This window comes from Brassica oleracea, chromosome C2 (genome assembly GCF_000695525.1).
Source record: "Brassica oleracea var. oleracea cultivar TO1000 chromosome C2, BOL, whole genome shotgun sequence".
Classification (NCBI taxonomy): Eukaryota; Viridiplantae; Streptophyta; class Magnoliopsida; order Brassicales; family Brassicaceae; genus Brassica; species Brassica oleracea.
This window is the reverse complement of record NC_027749.1, coordinates 15,964,216-15,976,669: the sequence shown is the minus strand read 5'-3', so window position 1 is coordinate 15,976,669 and position 12,454 is coordinate 15,964,216. Positions and strand designations below refer to the sequence as shown.

Here is a 12,454-nt window from a genome sequence, read left to right as displayed (position 1 = left end):
TGTTTGGAGATGCGTATCTAAGAAGACCTACATCAGATGATCTTCAACGGTTACTCGATGTTGGAGAGGTACGCGGGTTTCCAGGGATGATAGGCAGCATCGATTGTATGCATTGGCAGTGGAAAAACTGCCCAACGGCTTAGAAAGGCCAGTACACACGTGGTTCAGGAAAGCCAACAATTGTCTTGGAAGCTGTGGCATCACAGGATCTTTGGATATGTCATGCATTTTTCGGATTACCAGGTACCCTCAACGATATCAATGTTCTTGATCGGTCACCAGTTTTTGATGACATTTTACAAGGTCGAGCACCTAAAGTTAAGTTCAAGGTCAACAACCACACTTATCGTATGGCCTACTACCTTATTGGTGGAATTTATCCAAATTGGTCAACATTTATCCAATCCATCCCACTTCCTCAAGGTCCTAAAGCAGAGCTATTTGCTGAACGTCAAGAATCCACCAGAAAAGATGTCGAACGGGCTTTTGGAGTATTGCAATCGAGGTTTGCAATAGTTAAAAACTCTGCTCTACTATGGGACAAGGAAAAGATTGGCAGGATTATGAAAACTTGTGTCATATTTCACAATATGATAGTAGAGAACGAACGAGGCGGATACACTCTAACTGATACATCTGAGTTCGAGTCAGGAGAGTCAAGCAGAAGTTCCAAGGTGAAAAGGAGAACAAGTTTTAATATCGGTAATATGCTAGGCATTCGCAATGAAGTTCAGGATTTAGAGAAACATGATTGTTTGAAAGCTGATTTAGTTGAAAATGTTTGGCGAAAATTTGGTAACGCAGATGAATAATCTTTGTATGTTCATGAATTCTCAATGTATTGAGTAAAATCTTTTTTTAAAAAAATTGTTTATGTAATCTATTCTTTTTTTTAATATTTTAAAAATTGTTATATTTTATTCATGTATTGTCAATATTTTGAAAACTTAAAAAAAATAAAATAAATATTATTTTATTCATATGAACCCCTTCTTCAGATTCACCAATGCAGGAGCACAATAGATAGATGTTCATCACTATTCATGGTCCCATCAAAAAAATAATAAAAAATTCTTATGAACCCCAAGAGGGGGTTCACTATATGCGGATGCTCTAAGAAGTGATAATGCGGATGCTCTAAGAAGTGATAACAAAGTCAAAAATATTAAAAGCCATCAAATAACGGTCAGAAAACCAATACATGAGTGAGTAACCATGACATGAGACTGGCAGACATTTTTAACAAAGTAGGTATTTCAAGCTCTGCACAGAAGTGCACACGAAAAGACAATATGTAAGAAGCAGAGAGAGCTACAACAATGAAGACACACACATACCTGCAAGTTTGTCCAATGTTATAATAAACTCCTTAGGATCTTTGTTGGTTTCTTCCCCGGAGGAAGACCCGTGATAACCCATTCTGATAAGAGTGCTCTGCTTTACCTTCTCTATCTCATCTGCCTAATTGTTCTGTCACGTTTTCAACTGCAGCCACAGGTAAAGTCGAATGGTCTTTATTTGCACCATCTTTCCGGATTCTATCAGCTTATAATAACATTTTTTTTTGTATTCATATACTAATTGTAGAACAGAGAGAAGTAAATGAATAATAAACTCCTGAGAATCTTTGTTGGTTTCTTCCCCATTCTGATAAGAGTGCTCTGCTTTACCTTCTCTATCTCATCTGCCTAATTGTTCTGTCACGTTTTCAACTGCAGTCACACGTAAAGTCGAATGGTCTTTATTTGCACCATCTTTCCGGATTCGATCAGCGTATTATAACATTTTCTTTTGGTATTCATATACTAATTGTAGAACAGAGAGAAGTAAATGAATAATAAACTCCCGAGAATCTTTGTTGGTTTCTTCTCCATTCTGATAAGAGTGCTATGCTTTTCCTTCTCTATCTCATCTGCCTAATTGTTCTGTCACGTTTTCAACTGCAGCCACACGTAAAGTCGAATGGTCTTTATTTGCACCATCTTTCCGGATTCTATCAGCTTATAATAACATTTTTTTTTGTATTCATATACTAATTGTAGAACAGAGAGAAGTAAATGAATAATAAACTCCTGAGAATATTTGTTGGTTTCTTCCCCATTATGATATGAGTGCTCTGCTTTACCTTTTCTATCTCATCTGCCTAATTGTTTTGTCAACTGCAGCCACATGTACAGTCAAATGAGTCTTGATTTGCACCATCTTTCCGGATTCGATCAAGAAAATGTAAATGAATAATAAACCTCCACATTAACGTAACTGTTACAAAATGAAACCTCCCTTGAATAAAAACCGTGCATGATAAGCACTGTGGTTTCTGTTCTAAGATAAAAAGGAGAAAATGGCTTCCCTAAACCATACAATACAGATCCTACAAGTCACTCACTAATTCATCTTCTGCTGCTAAAATCTATAACGATCAATCAGCCTCCTCTCTCTCTCTCTCTACCTCAAATTTTGATCATACGGAGAGTAGTAATACCTTCTTTCTGATTCCGAGCCAGGGCTTCTTGCTATTGAACCAAACCCGTGATCATATCTAATGCCACCATACCTTGGAGGATAACTAGAAGAAAGTTCAACACCCGGAGGTCCCATTACGCCTCTGTATTGGTAATCATGATTGTAACCATGCCCTGTGTTCTTCCTCTGTTGCCATAACCACACATCTGCGTTCTCCGGGATAGGCGCGTTAATACCAGGAAACTCAACTGTCATTTTCATTTGCGGCGGCTCTGAAGAGCTTGCTGCTACTTCCAATATCTCACCGTCCTCAGCCTTTACCTCTCCTTCTTTTTCTTCTTCTTCTGGCTCAGTCTCTTCCTCATCAAATATAGTGATTCCAGAGAGATGATCCTCTTCCACAGCTACAGATAGAGAGAGAAGAGACGACTAACACGTGAACAAAGATGTTATCATGGTGAATGTGCTGATGGCTCAGAAGCTTACCTAGATATCCTGGTGGATATCCAATCTCTCGCATCCTGTGAAGCCAAGGAGGAGGGTCCAGTTCCTGAACAAAAACAAGTATGTTTGCTTAATCAGAAAGCTCAGTTTTCCTTGGTGTAGTGAAAGGTTTGAAGATTTACCCCAAGACCAAGAACCTGACGAGTCTCAGGATCAAGTGAGCCAGGCTTCAAGCCATCATATTTTCCACCTTGAGCGCTCTTATAATACCGAGACGGTATTAGACGAGAACTTTGATTTCTTTTGCTTTTATGCTGTCTCCGTGCAATGTTAACCGCTGATCGATCAAAAGGCTTTGGACATTCTCTCATTGAATGACTGTATGCGCCGCAGTTGAAGCAACGTGGAGGATCATCATCAATAATCTCCAAACCTCTGGAAGAATAAAAGGACAAGTAGTTTCAAAAGAATGCACAAAGATAGATAGATACTTAAGTATGTCATAGATTAGTGTACCCTTCCAAGTTACTTGAGCCAACGGTTGAATCTAAACCAATTGCGAATTGACGGTTATAGAGAGGAGTAGTGCTGCTTTCCACTGGAACAAACTCCTTTAAAGAATCCTGACCAGTTTTGCAGTCGAACCAAAATGACTGCAAATGCAAGAAGAATGTATCTATCAGTAAGGATTATTGGGGAAAAAAGTTCAAAGCTTCTATATTCTTATGGTGACATTTTCACTCACCACAGATGATGTCTTCTGCAATCCCACACGCAAAGCAGGAAAATATGTGTCCTCACCAGATTCCAGTGCTGGTTCTTGATCCTGATCAGACTGGCAAGGCAGATAACTTTGTTCTGCTTCCCATTCTGACCATTGCTGTAATAAACTTTCCAGCTTCTGCTTGCTAGCTCTGGAAAGTGAAGGACAGCAAGAAAAAGTTACAAAAACACCAATAACTGTCTCAAGTCAGTCATGTTGTTAAGAGTTACTAGCGGTCAGGTTAAGAGTCTTCGTTTCAGCTAACCTTGTTAAGTGTTTATATGTAACATGTACTGAAGATTGATTTTCTTCAGAGATTGTTCTGGCTCTTTTAACACCAGTTTTAGCTGATACATGGAATTAGGGAAAAGAAAAGAAAAGAAAAGAAAACGTAACCACATCCATTAAAGTCTCAGAGCAAAATCGACAATATGATGAATATAATCAAAATTCCATGTCAATCCTAAAGTGTTACTGAACCAAAAAAAGAGAGGATACAACTAACATCCACTTTCACGGTTTCAAGACTGACACTGACAGCATCTCTAACCGTCGTGGCTGTGGATGTTGTTTCCCTTGAAAACTGGCCAGAAACATTTCTGAAATTATCTTCTGTTAGATCCATGTCTTCCTCCATGTCTGACAGATTTAAGAATCACAAACATAAACATAAACAAAACCCAAAAGCTCTTCGTTCGTTATTTGAAACTAAGACAATCAAATAATACAAAAAGCTAAACAAAGGTCAAAGCTTTTCCCTTGGTTGAAAACAACAGATAAACCCTTCAAAAACATATACTAAAACGAGACCTCATCCTAGCTTAATACTATAACATAAATAATTTCCTGAATGAGTAAAACAGAAAGAATGTGCCTTTTATATAAAAAGAATGGACCTTTACCAGAATTGTGTTCATCTTTCTGTCCTTCTAAACCAGAGAAGCTTGAATCTGCTGCCATCTTTTTTAATATTAAATCCTGAAGAGTTTCAAAAAAGAAACACAAACAGCAATGAGCAAAGAAAATACAAAATAACATGTAATAATTTCAATTCTAAAGACTCAAAACAACATTTAGCTAAGGTAAACAGAAAGAATTATCAAGAAACCACTTCTCAGTCTACACAAGATCCAGCTTCTTCTTAAGCGAACAAGTCAATTCAATAGCAGCTCATACTATTTCCCCAAAACCCAGTGAGAAAAAGAGTAAAAATTCAAGCAGCAAGACTCAAAATTGGTTCACTGAAAACACTTCAGGGTTGAAGAACTGGCAAGAAATACAGCCCAAGAATCTCCACAAAACTAGTAAAACCCAACTCGAATCTGAACGGGAATATGAAACGACACGAAGCTCACAACTTTTTTTCTTTACAATAAAAAAATTCAGAGGTAAGGTTAGAGGAAGAAAGGCTTCACCTTTGTCAACGGGAAACGAAAGTGTGGCAGTGAAGAAGAAGAAGGAGGAGGAGAATGGCGATGAATGATAGATCTATGGGGGAGGAGGATTCAAAAGAGAGCCTTTTATTTTTCCGCCCAAGAAAATCATCTGATACGGCCAAGTTCACTAAAAGCCCATCTGGCCAAGACGGGCCCCTCTATATTGAAAGTTCGTTTATATAGCATCATTACAATTTTTATGAAAGATCATCTGGATATCCGGAGGGACCAAATCCGGATAGTAAAATGTTGGATCCGAATTCAAATATTTTAATTTTTTAGTCTGGATATCCGGATCCGTAAGTTTTATTAATAACTATTTCAAAAATAGTAATATCTATATATAAAATTACGTTTATTTAATATATTTTTATTTTTATAATAGTATATATAAATTTTATGTGAATTTTATAATATTATATATACATAGATATAATTAAAAATATTATACATATTTTTATTTTTAAATTATTATTAATATTTTATGTATATTGATATTATTTTTTATTTATTTTAAGGATCCAAATCAATTAAAAATATTATACATATTTTTATTTTTAAATTATTATTAATATTTTATGTATATTGATATTATTTTTTATTTATTTTAAGGATCCAAATCCGGATCCGGATATCCGCCGGATATTACAATTTCTAGAAGGATATCCGACATCCGGATATCCGAGAACCCCGGATCCGGATAAAGATAGTAAAATTATAGATCCGCCGGATAAGGATTTGGATCCGGATACCTTAAAATTGCTCGGATGCTCGATCCGTCTCAGGGCTAGTTGCAAGTCATTTCATTATGTTTTTCCATCATCTTTGTGAAATATTACGTAATTTTGATGTTTAACAACTCGGATAGATTTTTGATCAAAAAAAAAAAAAAACAACAACTCGGATAGATTATCAAAATAACCCTTCGGCCTTATTGTAGTTGTGTCAATGTGGTCTTTAACGAAATGACATAGAACGCAAGAACGCAATTCACAAAGTGGCTCGCTAATGATACACTGTCGGCCTGATCTGTAACCTTGTGGAATGGTGGAATAGTGAAGTGATTCCGTAGGTATTTTACGGATCAACAAAAATTACGGAACTGGAAAAAACGCAATACTGACAAAGAATACAAAAAGATACAAAAAGAATTTTCAGTAAATGGAAAGTAAGTTTTAGTTGATTATTTACAAAATCAACATTATCATATTATTAAATTATATGATAACACCATTTTAAAATTTTAAATTAATAGCAATAAATATTTCAATGATTAATAGTTATGTTGTAAATAAAGTTATACTATAATTTGTTTTATAATATTATAAGACGTCAATCTATTATTAAAACGTACTGAAAAATAAGTTAAATATTTATAATAAGAACTAAAGTCTTTTTAATAAATTTAAGTTTCTTTCAAAATTTTAATAATTAGTTTAATTATTGATATTTATCTTTTCTTATAACAAAATGAATATCATATAAAATATTTTACTCAATTTAATATGTATTCCATTATTCCACAAATTTTAAATTTTTTTACAGCTTAATTAATTATTCGCAGCTTAACTACTTTTTTTTCGATTTCGCGAATAAGCGATGGTTACCATCGCACCAGATTAAATTCATTGAAAATCATTGGTAACCATGAAATCGTAGATAGGTGAGTATCTAAAAAATTCTTGGAAACCCAATCAGTAATATCTCAACATATTATTGATTGAATTTCCAAAATTTTTACATAGTTTTAATTAAATAACATTTGTTATATATACATACATCAATATGTAAATTTAGAACCTGGTAAAAAATTCCCATTGAAGTTGATCTGAGTTCGCCGTTTTGTTCCACATAGAAAGGAATAGAATAGTATATTTATCCCACTCTGTTTTTCAAATATTTAATTTGCAAACTTATATGTATATACCTAATTAACTTATCTTCTATGTATATTGAAGCAATTCATCATTTGTATTTTATTAATTATATTTTATTTAATTAAATAATTTACATTAAATTAATTAATTAAAATAATTCAAATTAGATTACTATCCCATCATATTTTTTACCTATACATAACAATACAAATCATTTTTGATGTATCAAACAAATAAATTAGTTTCAGGGGTTATTGCGTTACTAGAATTTGTTTTGCAGTCTGAAGTATTAATTTTTTTAAACATTTAGATTGAAAGTAGTAATTTTGCCAATCCAATACTATTGAAACAGAAACATAACTTTGGATTTAACATTTAGCCACATGTGATACCTTAAAAATTAGATCTTTATATTAATTATGCACTCCATTATTTTCACTAACAAATAAATTATTATTAAATATACAACTTATCATCTAAACTAACAACTTATTTAGTCAACTAGGTGTTTTGTCCGCACTTGCGGATTTAATAATTTTACTAAAATTTGTAAATAGATATATTATCAATTTAAAAACCATTGACTAAATTATTTTCATGCTTTTGAAATATTTTAATAATTAATTTAATATTAACTTTTTATATACGATTAAGTTTTTTATTTTAATAAAATATCTTTTATTACGTAAAATAAACTAAAACATTCATATATACATGGATTTATATTTATTTATAAAATATTATGATATAAAATATTTTTGGAGAACATAATATATAATTTTTTAAATAATGATGATTATCAAATTAATGAAATTATTTTTTAATTTATGGATAATTATATATTAACTAATCTAAACTTAGGATTTAGAGTTGAGGGGTGAGATATGGTTTTTGGAATGTGAAATTTATGATTCTAATAAATATATAAATAAATACTTAAAAAAAATATATAAAAAATTAAAAAATAGTTTCAAACATCGATTTTGAAAAACAAATTTTGAAAAACAAAATTGAAAACAAAATTGAAAAAAAATTGAAAAAAAATTGAAAACAAATTGAAAAAAAATCATAAAAAGAATTATAAAAATGTTTGAATTTGAAAAAGTTTAATTCGAAAACATAAAAAAAATATTTTTTATTTAAATAATTATTTATTATATATATAGAAAACAAAGGTATAATAGTTTTTTACCACTTAATGAAGAATGTATTTTTGAATAATTGTACCATGAAAGTAATAAACATGAAATTCTCCCTTGTTTTTATAATCGTTGAAGTTTGAATTAAAGAAAATGAAATTGTTTTATTTTATGTTATACATCGTATACCATTATTCTTCATCCAAAGCCCATTAATATTTGAAACATGTTTTCGCGGACTAAAGAATCGAAATAGTGGTAAAATCAACCAAAGTAACTGAAAATAGAACAGAGTCTCATCAGCTATCCTGTCATTAAACGAGCAACGGAAAAAATGACAACAAACAATCTCCGGCAACAAAACAATGTCAGCAGTTGTGGCAGCAGCGACAACAACAACATAAGCGCTGGTCGCATGAATTGAAGAGACGCTTTTTGAACCGTCTTAAAGAGCTTCGTGGTCCTCATGGTGCGTTACTTGATTTCGCTTAGCATTTTTAGTAAGGAAAATCTTCTAAAAACCCCAAAAATGTTTTTACAATAAAAAATAGCCAAAAAAGAAATAAGCAAAATATGTTTCACTAAAGAAATATATGATAATTATGCTTATACTCTATAAATATATAAAATAAATAAATAATATGCATTTGATTTTTCTTATTTTTTTTTTTATTTTTTTTTAAATATTATTTTGAATTTTATATCCTAAATCTTAAGTTTAAAACGAGTATGAGTCGGTTGGGATGTATATAATTGTAAAAAGACTCGGAGTACCCAAACTCCATCAAATTTAGTTAAAGTCTATCATAAATATTTTTAAAATTTTATAAAAAAAACAAAAATAAACTATTAATAGTTAAAACTAAATATTTTTAAATTCTAAATTTGACATATACAGTTTCATGCTGACAAAAAAAGAAAAAAAAGACATATACAGTTTCATAGAACTTGAAAATATTACAAAAATAATAACAAAGATTACAAATAAAAAAAAATTTAAACCAAATCATAATTTAAAATATAAAAAATAGAACATATGGAGTCGTAGTTTTGGATCTTCATGTTTTTAAGTCGAATCATATCAGTTTATTTCCGGTTGGATCTATTTGGGTCAGATTTTTTGAGTTTGGATCTTTTCGGTCGGTTATGTTCGATTCCGGTTCTTTTAGATAGAAAAAAATTGGATCAATTACATATTTGTAAATTTTCAGATCGATTCCGGGTCAGGTATTTTCGAGTCTGGTTCCAATTCAGATTCTGGATCCATGTAAAATGCCTACTAGGCTACTACACACTGCCTACCCATCCGTCTGGTTTCTTTTTCCAAGCAACGAGCTAACATTTTAGCTCCAACACCATTTTCAATCTGTTTTCTTCTTGATAATTAAACGTTATAACTTTCTCTTGGATCTACGACTCTCCTCTCTGATTTAGCGTTGAAATACCTCATGTTACATCTCTAGTTCGGATTAGTACTTAACGGGTTGGCAGTAACAAGTGTTTCTATCACCCCTCGAAGAATATACCACAACGAGTTCCTTCTTATAACTCATAAGATGTTAGAAAAAGAAGCATAAACGAGCGTAAGTTCACTTATATTACAAGTTTCATGGAACAAATGTAACTTCATTTCTCTTATTTAATGTAGCAGAGAAACAAACACAAGACATACTTGTGACAAAAAGATTAACAGGGCTGCCAAAGATAAAAGAGGCACAATTCATCTATCTGAGGTGAAACAGATTGGTGTGAACACTTAACTTATCTAGTTTAGCCCAAATGTAGTGTCAATGTGGTCTTTTACCAGTGAATGATTAAATATAGAACTCATAAACACAGCTTACTCCTGAAGAAAAGATTTCAAAAGGCTAAACTGTAAACACAGAGATTGATACAGTCTCCCCCATCACACAAACAAAAAAAGAGAGAATAGTCATTAATAGCATAAGGAGAAGTAAAGTCCTATGACCCTGTATAAAGTCTTAGAGTTATAAATCCTAAATATATTGCAAAAGTTTCACGTCCTCTACATGGTTTAGAGAGAGGCGAATTTTATAATGCCTAAACGCATCCATTCCTTGGATTTCAATTCTTCTGATTGTATTGCTCTCAATGTTGTAGTAGTAAACATAGAAACTGTAAGGCTCAGATAGATAGCGCGGCGACAACACGATTTCATCTGTACCAGTCACTCCAACAAAGTATAACCTGTCCTCAGTAACTATATTCTTCCACAGCGGGGGCAGCGAAATGGATATATGCTTCGACCATTCATGTTTATCAGCATCTACTAAAACCCACAACTCAAAACATTTTGTTTCTCCTGTAACTTCGGCATACCCATCAGACAAAAGGGCACCTAATGTACCCTTGTAGTTAACAAGAGTTGATAGACTCCATAGTAACATCTCCTTAGCTTTATTAATAACTTTGAACTTCTCAGACCTAACATCAAAGCAAATTATGCTAACAGCCCTTGGAGGTCCACTGACACCAGCTACGTAATATATAACACCATTGACGCATATCCCATCATTTTGAACATTAGAATGGGATATGCAACATTCAATAATTCTCCAAGACATCTTTTTCTTAGTCCCTAAAGTCATAACTTGATACTCTTCACAATTTCTATGAGTCCTCGAGGTCATGGACAATATCTTGAATTGTTTATCAATTGGATCAAACCCAAGAAAGCTATCAACGATAACACTCTTGGTCTTCACGTGGGGTAAAGTTAAGAATTGTCCGGTGCTAGGGTTACATATCACCGGCTCTGTTTTATGATTCTTCCCAATATGTGTAAAACAGACTAAACCGCGGAGAGAACCAATATTTTTAGAGTAATGTATACAGGGCAACCTCATAATATAATTGGCGGCTATAACACCTGGCTTTTGGACTTGAGGTATCGAGAATAACAACGACTCATTGTTTTCTACGCAAGAGATCAAGATTTGCGGACGAGCTCGAGACCTGGTGATGAACAGCTCCGTGAAATCTTCACGGCGGAGTATGGAATCCCAAGACTTGGATATAGAGCGACATCTAGCTATCGACTTCAACGGCAACCTCAAGAGTATTTCGATGATGAGATCAAAAGGGATCGTCTCTGAGATTCCAACTGAGACCGGAGATTGTGTTTTGCGTCGGGATATTGTTAGAGCGTCCTCAGCGGCGTGCTGCCGCCGTGTTTTCATCGCAGCAAATAGTTCTCCCAAACCCTAGATTCTCCCTTGTAAACTGAAAAGTAATGAATGATGTACATGCACATATTTCATGTTTTTAATAAGAAAATACTTTTGGATATTAATCAATGAGTAATTACTAATTAGTAAGTTATCAAATTTTTAGTGTATTATGTTGAAAATCGTCGAAAGATAATATTTTGATAACTTCACCGCGCGACAAACCTTCGTAATATGTCAAAATACTATCATGGGTACCATGATTTTGATTGTTAAATTTTAATTAACTTATTTTAATTTTGTATCTATTATAGTTTATTTTTATTAATTATATTTTATTTAATTTTATTAATTAAAATAATTATAATTAATTCGCTGCCATCATATTTTTACCTATAAATAAATAATACCAATTATTTTTGATGTATCAAAAACAAATTAGTTTCATGGGTTATTGTTGTGTTGAAAGAATTATTTTTGTAGTCAGAAGAACTATTAGCTTTTAAAGATACAGATTGAAAGTAACAATTTTTGCCATTTCAATACTATCGAAACATAAGCATAACTTTGAACCTAACATTTAATCGTTGATTTATCAGACTCATCCGAAAATTGAGAGTCTCTTGAGAATGACCGAGAGAATGTTTATTGCAGGTCTTTTAGGTTGAATCTCTTAGCGTAATATAAGATACGATCTCTTAGTTTTTAACTAAAAAAAGCTAAGAGACGTCTTAGTTGAAAGCTAAGAGACCGTATCTTATATTACGCTAAGAGACCCAACCTAAGAGACCTCAATATACATGCTCTGAGATCTGCCTGTCACTTGGTCTCAAAGTTGACGCAAAAAAAAAATTATATAAATCAAAATAAAAATTTTAATTCTAAAAATTCAAAATCTAAATGGATTTAAATCAAATCCTAATCGAATCCAAATGGAAACTCAAATCCCCATCCTAGTAACTACATTTTCGTCTGTTATGTCTTTATGTATGCGATTTTTACTTGGGTTTATATACTTTGGTGGTTTGAGCGGTAGATTTAAAGCATCACAAATACCGACGAGGTACATGGCTTCAAATCTGACTGTCTCCTTCTCTCTGTTGAAGCCAGAGATCCGGATCTACTTGATTGAAGGTGTGATTTG

The 12,454-nt window shown here is 32.6% G+C and overlaps 2 protein-coding genes across 2 annotated transcripts; both read right to left on the bottom strand.

The window, feature by feature from the left end:
• Positions 1–2,222: 2,222 nt before the first annotated feature.
• Positions 2,223–5,209, bottom strand: LOC106322842. The gene is made up of 9 exons (XM_013760987.1): positions 5,086–5,209; positions 4,573–4,648; positions 4,169–4,309; positions 3,936–4,017; positions 3,653–3,821; positions 3,424–3,560; positions 3,090–3,342; positions 2,950–3,013; positions 2,223–2,867 (listed from the first exon to the last, which is right to left on the bottom strand). Exons 2-9 carry the CDS (start codon positions 4,628–4,630, stop codon positions 2,446–2,448), a joined length of 1,326 nt encoding a protein of 441 aa, XP_013616441.1. The 5' UTR covers positions 4,631–4,648; positions 5,086–5,209; the 3' UTR covers positions 2,223–2,445.
• Positions 5,210–10,119: 4,910 nt separating this feature from the next.
• On the bottom strand, positions 10,120–11,322 carry LOC106326470 (putative F-box protein At2g19630). Its single transcript, XM_013764441.1, has one exon. The coding sequence runs from the start codon at positions 11,320–11,322 to the stop codon at positions 10,120–10,122; it is 1,203 nt and encodes a 400-aa protein (XP_013619895.1).
• Between the last annotated feature and the right edge of the window lie 1,132 nt (positions 11,323–12,454).